At 33.1% G+C, this 19,115-nt stretch overlaps 1 protein-coding gene across 4 annotated transcripts in view; it reads right to left on the minus strand.

The window, feature by feature from the left end:
- Positions 1-18,227, minus strand: part of LOC111048155 (ATP-dependent RNA helicase dbp2) — a 37,169-nt gene extending 18,942 nt beyond the window's left edge. For all 4 annotated transcript variants that reach the window (XM_039429156.1, XM_039429153.1, XM_039429157.1 and 1 more), the window contains exons 1-10: positions 18,035-18,227; positions 16,847-17,092; positions 14,779-14,904; positions 12,958-13,069; positions 9,840-10,028; positions 8,338-8,517; positions 6,771-6,943; positions 4,351-4,461; positions 2,846-2,907; positions 2,019-2,078 (exon numbers count right to left, since the gene is read on the minus strand). In XM_039429156.1, the coding sequence (XP_039285090.1) occupies positions 2,019-2,078; positions 2,846-2,907; positions 4,351-4,461; positions 6,771-6,943; positions 8,338-8,517; positions 9,840-10,028; positions 12,958-13,069; positions 14,779-14,904; positions 16,847-17,092; positions 18,035-18,057 (1,282 nt within the window). In that variant the 5' untranslated portion in view covers positions 18,058-18,227. The remainder of the gene's footprint in view (positions 1-2,018; positions 2,079-2,845; positions 2,908-4,350; positions 4,462-6,770; positions 6,944-8,337; positions 8,518-9,839; positions 10,029-12,957; positions 13,070-14,778; positions 14,905-16,846; positions 17,093-18,034) is intronic.
- Positions 18,228-19,115: the final 888 nt, after the last annotated feature.

Consider the following 19,115-nt stretch of genomic DNA (forward strand, 5'->3'; position numbering starts at 1 on the left):
TATCCCATAGTATAGTTCGTTCATGTTTCAAATTTCAAGGCGATTTTTGTTAACTCAAGCCGATTACTGTCGACCATTGTCTATTATTACTGTTTTGTTGCGGTGAGAGTGTAGAGGTGCGTACAGATATACGCGCCGCGAACATGAGCAATTCACTTAAATCAGCTGACTATATCTGTATTTTTACAGAAACGGTAAAATACAGATATAGAAAGCTTGGCATCAGCTGATTAAAAGTTAATTGCTCATGTTCGCGGCGCGTAAATCTGTACGCACCTTAAGAACGGCACAGTATGAGAGACTACAATTATCACATAGCTTCACGAAAAATAACTACTATGACTATCGGCTTGAGGTAACAGTAGAATTTGGAACATAAACGCCCTCTACCATGGGATATATTCTTATCCTATCGTTTCTCTATGATTTCACCAGGCCCGGTTGAGTAATTCGAACATGGTTTAAAGGTAGGCGCACACAGATCATCGGACGGATCGGACGATTAGATTTGATGCATTGTTTTCAATTAGAGTGCGCATACCTAACCGCATCTTATAGGTATGCACACTCCAATTGAAAACAATGCATCAAATCTAATCGTCCGATCCGTCCGATGCGTACCGTCCGTCTGATGACGATCTGTGTGCGCCTACCTTGACTGGGTACGATTAACAAACGTGCACTGAAATTATCGATAGTAATATCGCCAAGGAAATCATAATATGTTCCAGTGCACTGTTTGTAAAACGTGTATGATTCGACCATGTTCAAATATTTTGACCGAGCTTAGTGAAACCGGACATTAGAAGTTTAAAATGTTTTTATCATTAGAAATTACACACATTAATATTATCAAGCATTCTGTTAATCGAATAAGGTAATTTTCATACATGAAACTGATGATTCAACCTTTCATTAGCTACAGAGGTTGTTACAAAAATTCTAACCATGATTTTTCCAATGGTAATATAATCAGATCATATTTTATTAATTTAGAGATCAAGTAAAAGTATAATTGGATGAAGATTCATTATTTACGTTTATGCTCGTTTATACACACAATATAATTATTACAAAGCTGGATTTGACTATTGTTAATTATGTTTTGTATATATTATGATGGAAGAAAAATGAAAATTAAATGTGCAAAAGCAAAATGATTTTGCTGCTGTAGGAATTCTTCGAGCTTCGTACTGTTTTGTATATTGTTGATTCTGCGAATATACCAAAGGCTTCGAAGGGAGAAGATTCGATTGTACAATAATCTGTGCTTTGAAAATAAATTATTCATATCATATTTAAAAAAAATATTAACCACGTATATTGACAATAGTTTATTCGATCCATGAGATAGGAGTTATTTACTGAAATTTGGTTTACAACATTGTAAGGCAAAAAAATAAAATAAAAACAAGAAAAATGCTTTTTAAACTTACCAGAAAAACTGACTGGAAGCTTTCAAGTTCCAAAACAAAAGTTAACAAGCACGACATTATTTTCCAAAGAAATCGAACTTATTATTGAATTAACTATAAATCAAACTGAATCATTTTCATACAAATTACATTGTAAAACCTTTTTAAAGTTATAAGTATGGAATCTCTTGAGTTTAGCATGAGATTGAATTCTCTTTATAAAAAATACGATACTAAGTGCCGGTTGCACAAAAGCCGGTTGAATTTTAACCGTGATTAATTCCACGAGAATCAATCAGAGAAACCGTCTTATCAAAAAGGCCTTCTCTGATTGGTTCTCGTGAAATTAATCACGGTTAAAATTTAACCGGCTTTTGGGCAACCGAGCCTAACATCCATTTTAGGACAATTTTCCTTGTAGCTACCACCACCAATTTTCGAAGGCAAAAATCAACTGTCGAATTACACCAATAATGTATTATCTCTAAATGAATATCTTAGTATGGAAGTTTAGAAGTAATTTTTATTAAAACTCTGTGATAGTTCAATATTTTTTTTTCTTACGAGACTATGGAATAGTTGAAAAAAAGAAAATTGACTTACCTAGTCCACGCGCAGCGACATCTGTAGCTACTAGGATTGGGTACCGTCCACTTCGAAAATCTAAAACATCAATTGAAAATATGTAAGATTAACTATTCACATGACAGCAATTATAAACATTTGAAAAGAACTCGATTCAAAAATTGCAGTGGGAATCTTCAGTATTTGAAATCAAAGGGTGGTTAGTGAAATAATATTTTTAAATTCCATTATTTTGAAACATCTTTCCCTGACCAAGTAATTGATTTCATAAAGCAACAAAATTACAATCTTAGTATTAACAAAGTCATGAAAGGTCTAATATATTTTTTAATTGGGCCAAGTAAATTATGTCAAAGAAAGATTATAGTGAATCTTATAACTGGGTCTAATTTTAATTTGCAACCTATATATTATAAGTATTTGTAAATGAAGTCCTCTGGATGCAAATCATTGGCATTCAGAGAAATTATTATTATTATTTCTACAAATTTCATCTAGGCTACTTATCTAGTAAATTACATATTCCACACTGATATTAAAATTATTTCCTAGGTTTGTAATAAATTTCACTTTTTGTGTAGTTGAGAAGTTGATATTGTGGTAATTATTCATATTGAAAGAAAAAAGTTTATCAGAGATTGACAATGGTGTAATAACCGAAACCGGCCTTTCTAATTTCAATAAATCAGTGGTTTTTTGACAATATCTTAGTCTTTTTCATTCAATTTGTAATAAGTGTTTCAGCTATGATTTTGACTAATTAACAGCAATTCAGATAAATGAAACTATGTAAATTCATCGGCAAGTGGATAACAAATAAAATATGTGGAATAAAATACACCTACCAGATAAAACATATTCTCTTTCGCTTTGAGTTTTGTCGCCATGGATACAGCAAGCTGACCATCTGAAATTTTAAACAAATAATTTATAATTTTATTTATTCATGAATTACATAATCATAAAATAATTGGGATTGAAGTAACAGACATAAGCTGCGTTTACACCAAAGTTAATAACTTAATCCTTAAAGATTCTATTACATTAAACATAACTTATCATACACATGATGAACATATGTGTTTCTCAAGTCCCGTTCAATCTAATAGAATCTATAAGGATTAAGTTATTAACATTCTGTTAATAGCTTTGGTGTAAACCCAGCTTTTACCCTTACTATTACATTCCCGAATTTTGAATGAAAATTAGTTCAATAAAGATTATGTTTTGTTTTGAAGATAAGTATTATCATGCATACTTGTTACAGTTACAGACTAAGGCTCAACTCACACTACCTCGACTCGAATCGTACGACTCCAGTCGAGGATACTCCAGTCTCTCCACCTTACGACTTCCTTACTCATTGTCAATACTTCAGTTCCATGCTACTCTATTTTCTAACCATACTTCATCAAAAATATAAGATCTAATTCGTCACTAATTTGCATGTAACAAATTTTATAATGATTATTATGAATATATTGTCTTAGCGAATTCGTATAATTGTCTTATCTAAAATGTTAAAACATCACTTTCATGAAACATAACCTCACTTTCGTTAAAAATGTACGGTACTACGCAACTCAAGTCGAGGCTCGACAAACATGTCGAGTCTCGACGCAATCTCACAGTCGTGAGGTCGCGGAGACCAGAGTCGACTGGTCTGAATGTCATAATTTGAAAACAGATGCTGCGTCGTCTAGTCTCTTCTCGACTTGAGTCGCGTAAGTGTGAGTCGAGCCTTAAATTATTCATTGAATTACTTTTGCTATACTGACTGTATTTATTTATCATTTACAATCAACTTAAGGACAAAAAAACAGACTACAGACAAAAACTTCTTTTCATCCCCATTTCATAAAATAAATTGTCCAAATAAAGGTTATGTGCGACTTTCCAATTCTTCACTAATTTCCACATTGAAACAAAACACAAACACTTGAAACAATTAATTTTAAATTTAGAAAGATTAAGATCCGTATTTATAACAAAATTCCTTTTACTTAGTACTCAAAACTGTAAAATAAATATTAATTTGAAATATTGTATTTATAAACATTCAAGTAGAATCATAACCAGTAAGAATGTGACACATGAAGTATTGGCTCTTTACAACCGATCCTACATAGTAAGATAGTTTTCTTTTGATAATTTACTTTCAAGAATATCTGGCTACTATATATATATCAGCATGTGATGTTTTGCTTTTTTATGAGTAGGCATAAAATTTGAATATAGGGTGATAGCGATCAAACAATATAGAGTTCAAGGGTCCAGTCGATATATATAACATTCTTGATCATGAAAAGCAATGTTTTCAATAGGAATAATAAATGTATGGTGAACTTACCCATCGCGTTTGATCTTTCGTGTAATCTCATCCACCCTCTTCTTCCGTTCAATGAAAACAATGGTTTTGTTCTCTTTCTCTGACATTATATCCTTCAGAAGTGAACTCAATCTGCGATAAAATAGAATACAATAGTTAGATGATTTCAACACTTTTTCACATTCGACTTCAAAATCCGAACAATATAATTCTGTTAATAATCCAATAAATTCATCAATTTAGTGAAGTCTAGGATGCATCTTTCAGAATAGATGTATTATGTATAAGATTATTCATTTTTCTTTGTACTTCATAATAGTAAATTAATTGCTCTATCAAACTCTATGAACAGACTTTATTTTTTGACAGTCTCTGCCTAAAAATAAAGCTTGTTTATAGTTTGATGGAGCAATTAGGTCTACTATGTATAAGTTATCTAAAAGTCTGAAGGCATGAGAGGATCTCTTTTTTCTTACGTGTGGACGATTAAGCAAAAACAGCCCATAATATCAATTTAAATATTTTCGACCTCCAGATTGATCTCTAAAGTTGCATAGATATTTAGTTATAAACAATTGAAGGTGAAAAAATCTCAATTGTGTTTACAATACTGATTTATCACTATAGTGAGGTCCACGTTAAAATGGCAGTGGAGGAAGATTGAAGAACAACGTTGCCGATCCTCTCTGTTCTGTCAATGCCTTCTATAGACGGTAGCTGATACTGGTTTATTATAGTAGTTTTAATTTTTCTGCTCAAATTTTGAAGTTTATTTCAATATTATTGAAACTTTCGGATTGTTCAGTGTTATTTCCGGCTCTTATCAACCCTTCGAAATTCAAAATTCATCAGTCATATCTCGAATACGTATTCTCTGAGTGTTAATCTTTGGTGAAAACAGAAATTTTAAACTTAACCCCACTTTGGACTATTTATGTGCCAAAATCAAGGAATTGAAGAAGTTTTGGGCAATTGCCTGTTTCTCTTTCCAAATATCGTGTTTGTGACTGTTCTAATAAATAAATAAAAAAAATTAATGTGATATTAACTGTTCATTATTGTTAAAAATGATCAACTATCTTTTATTAAGCAAGAAATTATATTTTCCAATAATTTCAAAATGAATTTTCATAATTAAGATTAATAAATAATATTATTATGAATTCCACATTGTTAAAAGACGATCTGGCAACAGAGCAAAGCGGGAAAGAGATAGCACTATCCGCTTTGTTAAGCGGTAGACAATAATAGACAAGGATAGCAATACCATTGCTAATCAAACACTGCCATTATAACGTGGACCTCACTATTGACGCGTCAACAATATCTTTGCCGCTCCATGTAATCGCCACCTTCTCAATTCTTTAGAAACCCTGAATAATTTTCAAAAAAAAAAAACAAAATATGATAGAGGGAGATAAATAGTGGAATTGCTTACTTGTACTCTTTGTCACTCTCATGGCAAATACTGAATTCTTTCTCTCAATTTTTACTTTCCTTGCCCTATTACCATAGGTAAGGAAAGTATTGCTTTCCGAAAAAAATTAAGGTACCCCAATTTCTAAATTTCTATACGTTTCAAGGTCCCCTGAGTCCAAAAAACTGGTTTTTGGGGGTATTGGTCTGTATGTGTGTGTGTGTGTGTGTGTGTGTGTGGTGTGTGTGTGTGTGTGTGAGTGTGTGTGTGTATGAGTATATGAGCGTCTGTGTACACGATATCTCATCTCCCAATTAACGGAATGACTTGAAATTTGGAACTTAAGGTCCTTTCACTATAAAAGGATCCGACACGAACAATTTCGATCAAATGCAATTCAAAATGGCGAGAATGTTTTCAAAAACAGGGTTTTTCATGATTTTCTCGGAAACGGCTCCAACGATTTTGATCAAATTCATACCTAAAATAGTCATCAATAAGCTCTATCAACTGCCACAAGTCCCATAATATCTGTAAAAATTTCAGGAGCTCGCCCCATCAATGCAGATAGATTCCCAATTATCAGGCTTCAGATACAATTGAAACGAAAAGAATCAAGTGGAGTCGATTGAGCATGAAAATCTCTACAATTAATGTTCAGTAACATTTTCACCTAAAATTGAAAATAAGCTTTAAATTCGAAAAAATGTGATTATTCAATTGCAAATTATTGTTGATTCTATTAAATCATTCACTATGAAGAGATAGCAGACCTCATGTGTGTCTCCAGCGTTATTGCCCTGTCACCAGCTGGCTCAAATCTTTGAATAGTAGACTTGAGATGCGCGGGAACACTAGCGTCAGGTGATCAATTTTCATAACGGCAAGGAAAGTTGTGAGTGCGCCACACCAGATTTTTCACTCTCACTCTTCCACTCTCAACTCTTTGAAAATTCTGAATAATTTTCACCCACAAAACACAAATAGAATGTGATAGAGGGAGATAAATAGTAGGATTGCTTACTTGTACTCTTTGTCACTCTCATGGCAAATCTCCACAATTTGAAGTATGTTGTGATTGGCTGAGAGCTGCAACGATCCAATGTTCACCTGAGTGTAATCTTTCAAGAATTCCTCAGCCAAATTCCTCACTTCCTTTGGCCACGTGGCGGACCACATCAGAACCTGTCTGTCAGGCTGAAAACAAAAGTTCAAAACAACATAAAAAATTGTTTTCCCAGCTTTTTATTTTAACCTGAATTGGTGATCAATAATCTAAAGCCGTGTCCACACTGAACAAATGTTCGACAAACATGTTTGTTGAAAAAGTTTGAGCAAATTTTATTATGTTTAACAAACAATGTTTGCCCGTGGCCAGTGTGGACGCGTCACCAAACAAAATATTTGTAAGTGGGGAGAACAGGTTTTATGTTTTACAGCTGTCAACACTGAAAATGTTTGGAAAAACAGTAATTTTTTGTTTGACAAACAATGATTGTCCAATCTTTTTAAAATGTTTGTCCCTGATCTCCTCAACAAATATGTATGCCGAACATGTACATCGAACATTTATTTGTTCAGTATGGACACGGCTTAACGTGGTATTGAATTTTCTATTAAAGTACTCTTATATTACATACTACACGTTATTCAAACTTCACATTTCAAATTTAACTCTAGTTCTGTAGTTGTAAAACTGAAATATGATATCACATTTGATTAAAAATAGTTCCTACAATGAATTCATAATCTCTTCAGCTTCAAGATAGTTTTACGTAGTTTAGATGTATTCATATATGTTTTGAAAATAAATTATTGATTGATTGATAACAAACATGAGTTCTGTAGTAGCAAACGTGAAATATGTTATCACATTGGATTAAAAATACACGCACAGAATAGAAAAACTTGATCACATATCAACCGCCTTTGCAAAATTATGCGAATGATTCACATGGAATTCATGAAATTTCCATTGTAGCTTTCTTTTTTGATGCCAGTATTTTTGTACTCTTAAATCCTATCCAATGAAACACTTTCCTATGACTGTTTACGGCCACAATTTGAACATAAAATAATGATGATTTAGTGAAGTATTCTTATTTAATTTGGTTTTAAATTTTGGACTCAAAATTTGACAAAAATCATGAAGTGTAAAAATATTTTTGGACAATTTCTATCTAAATTTGGGGAAGGAACAGTTTTGGGCTTCAAGCCTGTTGTTCCTTCCCCAATCATTCATAGTTGAGAATTATATTGTATCTAGCAATGTATAAATAAATGACTTGCGTATTTTTCTCAAATTTTTCTGACCAGTAGTTTTTGAAGGGTATGTGTACCATCTGCCTCAAAAAAGTGACTTTTGAAGCCCTATTGTTAGCTAACAGAAGCTGATAAAAATATTTCAATTGCATAGATTATGTCCTAAGAACCTGTCCGTCCAATAGTTTAGAAAAAGAAAAAAGAATTTTTTTGAAAAAAAAATATTGAATGCACAACCTTAAGTTTTGTATTTCTTCATCTCACTAAATTTACAGTCCTTAATTATTTTCACAAAGTAGATTTTTAAATCTAGTATCATTTTCACTCACCCGTATCTGCTCAATAATTTTGCGTATCTGTGGCTCGAAGCCCATGTCGAGCATTCTGTCAGCTTCATCCAATACAAGGTAGGTGCACCTCTTCAGGTTGGTACGTCCGCTCTCAAGAAAGTCCAGCAGTCTGCCTGGCGTTGCTATACAGATTTCAACTCCCCTGTCCAGGTCTCTCAGCTAGATGCAACAAAAAATACCACATCAATGGGTTTAGCACAAACACTAGTCACTTTTAGTCACAATACTTGATTGCTTTTGAACACATGTCTAATTGCAATGACTTAGGGTAGGCACACACCAGTTAGTCAATACAAGACAAGACACGTTTAGTCACAATACTTCACATAGTTGCTTATGAAGACATGTCTAATTGCAATGACTAATCAGTGTGAGTTGTCAAATGTCTAAAAAGCAACAATGTGATGTATTGTGACTAAACGTGTCTCTCAGCTAGATGCAACAAAAAGATCACATCAATGGGTTAGGCTGGGCGTACACCGGTTAGTCAAGACAACACTAGTCACTTTTAATCACAATACTTCACATAGTTGCTTATGAAGACATGTCGTATTCAAGTGTAGACTCAAATTTTCAAAATATCAAGTGCCAGTTGAATTTCAATTGTGATTAATTTCAAAAGAACCAATCAGAGAAGCCGTCTTATCAAAAAGGCCTTCTCTGATTGGTTCTCGTGAAATTAATCACGGTTAAAATCTAACAGGATTTAGTGCAACCGGGCCTAATTCTTATATAGGTATAATAGGTTTTATAAGTTCAATATTGTAGAACAATAAAGTATTGATTCAAACATGTGTAAAGATAAACAAGACAAAAATCTTACAAGAAAAAGTGCAAGATCGATCAATTAATTAATACTTCAAAAATTCGATTCAACAACAGCATCAATGCAATTCAAAGACTAGAGAAGAATAAAGCTATTTCTGTGGCTTACTATATCAAATCAACTTTATTGCCGAAAACAAATAGAAAAAGCAAGCCAGAAACAACTTAGGTCTAAACTGACAAGAATTATTATTCTTTACACAGGCATAGAGTTTCTCTTTATTTTATTTCTTCCCTTCTTGTGTAGTTGAGAAGTTGATATTGTGGTAATTATTCATATTAAATGAAAAAGACTAAGAAATTGTCAGAAAACCACAGATTTATTGATACTTAGAAAGATCGGTTTCGGTTATTACACCATTGTCAATCTCTGATAAACCTTCTTATAAATTAAGTATCAATAAATCTGTGGTTTTTTGATAATTTCTCAGTCTTTTTCATTTAATTACTCTTTATATATCACAAACGGTTTATATTAGCAGAAAATTACTGAAATACTATAAAAAGGGTACTTGATGATTTTATTCCACTTCAATAGTTAGTTATTGTGTGGTAGACTAGCCATATTAAAAAGTGAATACAAAGAATTGCTAAGTTTCAAATTAGAAACATTTTTGAAAGAATGTGATGTATATTTTATTATCAATATTATTTACCTGTCCTGATTTTGGTGCGCCTCCAAAAATGCACGTATTTCTGATGTCTGATGTCTCCCCCACATCTTTGGCCACTTGCTGGATCTGTTGGGCGAGCTCCCTGGTGGGAGAGAGGATCAGGGCAATGGGACCGTCTCCCCTTTGCAGGCGCGATTGGTTGCGTATATGCACCAATGCCGGAATGATGTACTGTCGAAAAATACATTATTCATGAAAAAATTTGTTGAATAGGAATTATAGAATTTAATTCATTCAATGAAGAACAAAAAACGATTCATTAAAATGATTTGGGAAGGACCAACAGGCACAGCCCAAAACTGTTCCTTCCCCGAATTTCGATTCATACACTAGTCAAAAATGTAGGTTATGTTTCATTCACTTTTTAATTTGAGTCCATTTTCAGTACTAACATTTAAAAACAAGAAATTTCTTCATAATGAGAATGTTACAGCTGCTGATGTGTTGGTTTCAACACGAAACTGCAGTCCTGTAAACAAATCTAATGTGGATATGACAAAAATAAAACTAATAATAAATTTATGCTTGTGACTTTTATTGGCAGAGAAATTCTCGTTGCAGATAGATAGATAGATATTTATTGATAATTGTTACAAGGCTCTTTCCTATGGTAACATTAACAAAAATTGACAATAAAATTAAATCAAACTTAAGAGATAAATAATTATTTCACAGTTCTGCATCAGTATAATCAAATACAGTATAAATAAAACAAATACAGTATAAAATTACAGAGATGTCATAATACCCTATTTTCAAGAATTATAAACAATCGAGTTAATAGGTGGAAAAAATTATCTAGATCGTCACAACGAAACTAGAAGCATGGACTGTTCAGTTTAGCCATTATATTTTTACATTTTCCCATAAATCAAATCGAGTTGAAGGCTGTTCGGTAGACTTTTTTTTATTTAAATTGGATAATCTTTTTCAATATAATTGTTAAGATCATTATGATAAGAGTGAGAAAAAGTGGCAACTGGAATTTTCAAGTGGTCTAATAATCGAGTTATGGGTTGTTGAAGTGCTAACTCCGTTTTATTTCCAGATCATAAACGGTTTCGAATTTTCCATTGGAGTTTTTTTAATACATTCAGTATATCATTGGCTTTGTTCTAACATGCGTTTTTCGCGATTTATGCCAAAATAAACAAGTTATCGAATTTACAAAAAATGCTCCTTTTTTATCCATGAACGATATGGGGAATAAAATGTTTTAGTTTGGGAAAATACATTTTTTGAATTTTTAATAGAAGTTCTGTTTGTATAGTCGAAGCCGTTTATGATCTGGAAAGAAAACGGAGTTAGCACTTCAACGACCCATAACTTGCTTATTAATTTAAAAATTCCAGTTGCCACATTTCCTCACTCTTACAATTACATTGGAAAAGATTATCCAATTAAAATAAAAAAGTTTGCCGAACAGCCTTAATTGCTAACATCAGCAATAGAAGAACAAAATGCACATACGGAAAGAACAGATCCCATCATTATTTGTGATTATGAATTATCGTGATATTCATGAGAAACTATAAGATACAGGTACTGATCCCCATGGATAATAGTATCACTATATTATAATCTCAAAATTAGCTCAAAATGAGATTTATTAAGAACAAAAAAATATATCAAGTTGATAAGAAAAAGTGGTAAACCAATATTAAATAAAACCTGAGGAAAATAAGCATAGGTAACTTAAATTTTTGTCGCTCGAGTTGACAAGGTCAAAATTGTCGCTTGAAAGAGTAACAAAATCGACAAAATGTCATTTATCGGCTATGGGAGACGGTCGGTGATTGAATGACCCGCACACTATTATAATATATTTGTTTTTTGTATATTTAGCCTACTAGTAGTTCTGTGAACAGTAGACCTCACATAGTATTCTCATCCACAAGTACCTGATTGAAACTATAGACCTTATGGAAATACCGCAATAGACTGGCTTCTCCACACATCTGTGTAATCACTAGTCAGCTGATTTATGATGAATAATTCTATAGTCTGATTTTTACTCTAATATTTGCGTATGAAGGAGGCTCCTTTTTCCTTGAATGAGATAAGCAGGCTCGCTTCGCTCGCCTGCATTTTTCATTTGGGCATTTTTATCATATGTTAGGACAATCCAGTCGGGGGTCCAGACTAAACGGCTGGCTAAACGGATATGGCGAGCGAAGCGAGCCTGACTGCTAGTAACATAATATTCCCAGGATTGAAGTAGCAGTGCCCAATCAATTTTTCCGCGATAAATGCATTTAAAGCTTCAACTTGGTGCCAACCTAACAAAGTCAACTCAACTTAATGCTAACCTGACTAAATTATTAATTTAGTTGCCAGTTAACAACTGTTTCGAAGAGGTACTCTATCTAGATTATAGTTCTATAGTAACATATGATATAGAAATTTCAATTATAAATTGAGAGATTGGGAGAAGAAGAATATACATGCTAAAAGACGAACTTTAAACCCTTAAAAACTACCCTTAGAGTTAAAATATTGCCAAAAGATTTCTTAGTGCGCCTCTAAAGGGCCAACTGAACACACCTACCAAATTTGAACGTTTTTGGTCCGGTAGATTTCTAGTTATGCGAATGAGTGAGTGAGTGAGTCAGTCAGTCAGTGAGTGAGTGCCATTTCGCTTTTATATATATAGATTGAATTATGCAAAATTTCCAAAAACCTTGTATATACGTCGACGCGCAGTTAAAAAAGGAACATACCTGTCAAATTTCATGAAAATCTATAACCGGGTTTCGCCGTAAATGCGCAACATATAAACATTTAAACATTGAGAGAAAATGCCAAAACGTCGACTTGAATCTTAGACCTCACTTCGCTCGGTCAATTGAGAAACAATTATGAAAAATACAATGATTTGAAAAGAATAATTCATCTATTTCAAAGTTATTCATTGATATAAGATACTTATTAATCATTCAATTATTACTTATGGCTACTAGAAAGATCAATTACAAAGGACTACTTTTTGACACTATAATGGCGAGAATCGTATGAAACTAGTCGCGTCTGAAATAATAAAAAAGGGTACTAGTAGTTCTATGAAATTAATATCTAATCAATATTTAAAAGGTTTACTCACAGCCATCGTTTTTCCAGATCCAGTTGAGGCAATTCCCACCATATCCTTCCCACTGAGAGCGATTGGCCAGCCCTGTGATTGGATGGCTGTGGGCTGTTTGAAGCCTAATCGGCTAGAATAAAGGAACACAGGAAAATTCAATGAAAATACTATATATGAATGACTTATTTTGAGTAATTTTGATGAATTACCTATCACATATTTCATAACAAATACTTAGTTAAGGCTGTGCAAAAGCTAAAAATAAACTTTTACTCGAGATATTTTTCTAAGTTTTTCGATTTGTATAGGCCTATCATCAAGCTATCAAAATTAAACATCAAGCTATAAAAATTAAAAAGTTTTCTCAGGAAAACAATTTTTTTCTGATCATTACTTTTTGAGATATGAGCGCCTGAAGTTCAAATTTTTGGAACAGAACATTTCAAATTCAGTAAGAGATAAATCCATGAGATTTAGAGGATAGATTCTTCATGGTATTGTTGATCTAGTAATTTTACTGAACATATAAAATTTTAAGATAGTTATTCAATTTAATGAAAATAACCAAAAATAACTTTTAGTTGAGTTATTTTTGGTAAATTGAATAACTTTTTGAAAAATTGATATTTTCAGAAAATTTTTGTTTTACTAGATCAACAATACCTTGAAGAATCCATCCTCTAAATCTCATTGATTTATATCTTACGGTTATTTTTATTAAATTGAATAACGATCTTAAAATTTTATATTTTCAGAAAATTTTTGTTTTACTAGATCAACAATACCGTGAAGAACCCATCCTCTAAATCTCATGGATTTATATCTTACTGAATTTGAAATGTTCTGTCCCAAAAATTAAAACTTCAGGCGCTCATATCTCAAAAAGTAATGATCGGAAAAAATGTTTTCCTGAGAAAAATTTTTCATTTTGATAGCTTGATGATATACAAATCGAAAAACTTGGAAAAATATCACGAGTAGAAAGTTTATTTTCCTGTCATTTGTTGTAATATTCATACATTTTATTCTAGTATGAATGTATGTTTTCGTTATTTATTTGCAATGATTCTTCAGCCATTTTCATGAATGTTTGTCTTTTTTAATTTACTTATGACGAAACCTATCCAGTGTGAAGACTGGTCATGGATGGAAAGCAAATTGAATTGAATTCAAATAACGTGAAAATAATTGTATTGAGAAGAAAGCAGAACAATCAATGTTCGTTTTTGCGTATGAATAAAGTGAGATTTACAATAAGAAAAAGAGCACAGAGGAAAACATCTCATCTGATGCATCATGAGAGAGCTTTATATTGCATGTATTCAATTGAAAAATGATGTAATGAATAAGAAATGTCTTCGATTACTCTATTCAATCTCAACTAGATTAATAAGATTGCAACTAGATGTTGAACAGTCTAGTCGATAGAAAATTCGTTGAATTTCTGCCATATTCTGTTGTTTTTCTCCCAATAATTGTTTTGATTTTGTTCTTGAATAGATTAAATAAATTACTATTTAGTATTTAATTTTTTATTTATTTTAGTATATAAATTATTTTAGTATATAATTAGTATTTCATAAAACTTCAAAGTAAAAAAACACTTACATTCTTTGATATGGCGACGTCCGTTTCGTGCTGGTATTGCACATTTCCAAGCCAAACAGAAACTGAAGTATTTAAAATGTGCAATATAAGCACGAAAGGGGCGTCGCCACATCAAAGAATGTAAGTGTTTTTCACTTTAAAGTTTTATTAAATACTATAGTAATAATAGAAGTGAAAACAAGATGGATAACCAACAACGGATTAAATAAATACATATTTTAGGTAACTTACTCCAATTCCTTCATGACGTAGTCGGGGAGGTTGGCTTCTTCAAATGATAGCACCGGGTCAGGTATATTCTTTCCTTTCAAAGTAATCTCTTTGTCTTTTCTAAACTTTTCTACTTCTTCAACTGGTCTGTAAAATAAAAAAGTTTCAAATTAAGAACAATTTTTTAGATTTGGATTTGCAGTCTAATGAAAATAGCTGGTCTGATTCAATAGCATTACGAATAGACTTCAAGCCAGTTTAGTTCTATCACAATAAATCTGACTAAAGTGCGAGATAAATTACTTTTAACACGGCTCTTTCTCGAAGACGGAGAGGTCTGATGCTCTATCCTACACTAATCACTCCCACTACCTTGCAGCATTCTCCTTCTTTTGTGTCTGAGTGAGAGAGCTTTGTAACGCGACGCGGCAACACTCCCCTGCATCTATTGCTGGCAATGATCCAAGTAGTATACTGGTCAGCAGGTTTGTGTATGTTACAGAGATGTTTTCATCACAAGAACATGGAGCAAAATGACACGGCGCATCCAATTGTGCGCAGGATGTCCGTCTGTGTCTATGCTACAAACTGTGGAGGGAGAAATAGGTTTCTCCTCTTCATGTTAAAAGTAATTTATCTCGCACTTTAGTGCTATCAAATGAGAATGAATCGTTACAGAAAAGATACAAAAAATGCTGTATTTTCGCTTATCATCCTATAAGTACATCCAAAGCATGAACACTGATACCTTTTTCACCTTCTCAAGGATTGAAGGTTTTCCTAGTACATGGATATCCATAGATGGAAAAAACCTTCAATCTTCCATCCTTTTTTTGCACCACTTTCTTTTTATTTTGTTTTAATGTGTATTGTTGATGTTGTTGTTTGCATTTATTCCTTTTGTTAATCTCTGTATTAAACTTGTATGTGTGTGTAAAAAGAAATAAATTGAAAACACTTGGATAAGCATGCAACACAAAAAAAATGGAATTTAATGGTATAAGAATCGGCGACGTTATTATATTTATAAAAATTCTATAATGATTGATGATTATTATTATATTAAAGATTTTCCATCCAAACATGTTTGAAGTTTGTGATGCTCAAGTATCTTTATCTTAAGTATCTTGCACTAGCTTAAGTATCATTTAGGCTAGAAACAGACGAGGCGTTTGTTCAGACGATTCGGCACGGCACCACAGGATAGGAACCTCTCCGATTTGCTGATTCTCGATACGCCAACCTAATCAGCCAATCGGAGAGCTTCCTGTTCTGTCTTGCCGAGTCGAATCGTCTCGGGTTGGATTGATATATCGAGAGTCAGTCAATAGAAGAGCTTCCTGTCTTGTCGTACCATGCCACCTCAACTAAAAGAAAAACTCCTCGTGTGTTTCTAGCCTTATTTAATTGCATTTACAATAATATGTTTGAGAAGCAGTATAAGCTGTATAAGAATATTATTCTAATACGTTTTTTGTGTAGTAGAGAAGTTGATATTGGTGATTATTCATATTAAATGAAAAATACTAAGAAATTGTCAAAAAACCACAGATTTATTGATACTAAAAAGACCGGTTTCGGTTATTACACCATTGTCAATCTCTGATAAACTGTTTGATAGACTTTCTCTGTTTATCAGAGATTGACAATGGTGTAATAACCGAAACCGGTCTTTTTAGTATCAATAAATCTGTGGTTTTTTGACAATTTCTTAGTATTTTTCATTTAATATGAATAAGTTTTAATAGGACTATTCATACTCGCTCGTTCAGTTTGAGTGGAAATAGCACAATTGGAACACGTGGGAATTATATTTTCACTGTACCTGGCACGTTTACTGACATTAATACGTGGGAATCCAGCAAAAATCAACTACTCGCGAGTACCCAGGCCTTCAAGGCTAAGCTCAAGTGTTGGCTTAAGGAAAACCCTTTCTATGGGTTACATGAGTTATTTGAAGTGACCATGCCATCTTGATAACTCATGACTAACTTCAAGAAAAGTTATATTCTTATTATGTTGACACAACCTATCCGGCTCCGCTGGTCTTGGTGAAGATAAAGTTAATAAGTTAATTTGTTATTCTCACCTGTTGACCACATCATCATGCGGCGAGTAGAACTCTTTCTTGAACGGCTCCAGTCGGCTGAGATCCCAGCGCGGTTTCCTGAGACTGGCACCGGCTTGATTCCGTCGGCCTCCGCCCCCGCCTCCCAGGCCACGCCCCCCGCGGAATCGCTCCCTGCTGCGACTGCGATCCCGTCGCCTGTCCCGGTCGCGGTCCCCATACCGGTCTCTGTCCCGGTCCCTTCTGTCTCGCGACCTTGATCTCGATCTGCATAATTACATTATAATGATGAATATAATATTATAATAGTTAATTTGGAATCTGTACACACTTGAAAATTTTAGAAATATAATACTAGAAAATATCATGTGACTTGTCGAACAGATTAAATTACATTATTATCCAAGTTAACTCCCATTAAGGCTCAACTCAAATCGTACGACTCCAGTCTCTCGACTTTCTTCTTGCTCATTGTCCTTAATTCAGTTCTATGCAACTTCATTCCTAACCTCACATTATTAAAATGGACTGTTTGTAGGAATGAAGTAATAGAAAAGTAAGTAGGCCTATCCTAGGTCAAGTTGGCCAGAAGCTTGGTGATAGTGTGAACTAGACATTACGAGCAAAAAAATCAGTGTATATGAGAAACCAGTATCAAGTACTATAGTATTACTGTATTATATTTATTACATTCAAACAATTCTGATGACAAGAAATACAAATTTAAAAAGTATGTATTATATTTAATTACGCCATCAGTTCATTTTTTATTTCATTCAATTTACTATTTTTCATTTTTATTTACTATGAATTTCAAAAAATTGAATTAATTACCTACCTAACATACTCTTCACTCTATTTTTCGTAGTATTTAAAAAAAATTGCTTGTATTTTTTTGCAGTATTGATGTTGTATAGTTAAAAGCTAAATAAATCAATGAATTGGGAAAAATTGAACAACAGTCCTATCATCTCTTATTACAGGAAGGCTGGATGGTACCCCAAAAATTTCTTCCTACAAACCCAATCAAATTTTTTTGAATGCGTTGAAAATAGAAGTTCTTGAGAACTCACTGAATATATTAGACATTGAAATTTGATTTACTAACAAATTATAAAAACCAAGAAGTGATATAATAAATATTTATGTTCATATAACACTACAAGAATGCTGAAGCAGCCAAGCTTCTAAAATATTATGCTATCTTACCTTCGACGGTCATAACGCCCCATTATCAAGCAGTTATTGAAATTTATCTAGCACTATTTCAATATACACAAACGGTCATGGTTTGAATAACTAATAAATATTGATCAATTAGATTTCTAATTTGTAAAGAAATTGCTGCTTCTTCAGCACAAGATATCGGCATCAAGTATGGCGGCTGACCGCTGTACAAAAGAAGGAAACTGACTAACTGAGCAGAAGCAGAAAAACCAATTACGACAAAGCATAGACATAGATACTATAGAGTGGTTGACTAGGTCTTCTATGTATAGAGTGGAGAAAATAGACGCAGGTCAGTGATTTCATGATTTCTGGAATGAATGATTTTTGATATTACCGAAACTTGAAACATCTACATATTTATTATATTATTACAGACCAGGAAACTGGAATAAAATATAGGTAGGTACTAAATGAATATGATGCTCCCTCTCATAGGTCAGCTTTGAATCAAGACTGATTTGTTTATATACAAAATTACATTTATTCCCAATCTAATATTAATTTTTATTTTATATTATTATTATAAAATGGTGACTCCATTAACAAATTCTTTATTCGCGCCCTGAAGCTCCTAACGTTGAGACTCCTCACCTCATCAGGTAGAGCGTTGTACATCCTCAGTACTAGCACCGGAGAATAATAATCCTCTTCTTGCTCAGCTTGCAGAATGGAACGTCTAATTTCACTTCACCTCTTGTGTTGTAAGAGTGTTTATAAGCTTTTCTTGTCAGCAAGTAATAGTTATCTCTTGCATACAACAAGGAGAGCATGATATTGGTTGAACATGGTGAATATTCTAAGCCTTATGAAGATGGGTTGATGCCGTTGATAGTGGTCCAGGAAGCCTGCTGAATCCAATATTCTGAGAGCTTTCTTCTGCAGGAGTAGTACCTCTTTACAGCCAGGTTCATGTCCCCATAGCTGGAGTCCATAATTAAGGCTATGGAACATACCAAAGTATACGTCTATCATATCCTTCCGGGGGGTCAAAGGCTTCAGTCGTCTGAGAAGAAATATCACCCTGGAGAGGAGAGCTTCAAGCAGACATTGTCTATGTGAC

Source organism: Nilaparvata lugens, chromosome 5, assembly GCF_014356525.2.
Source record: "Nilaparvata lugens isolate BPH chromosome 5, ASM1435652v1, whole genome shotgun sequence".
NCBI lineage: Eukaryota > Metazoa > Arthropoda > Insecta > Hemiptera > Delphacidae > Nilaparvata > Nilaparvata lugens.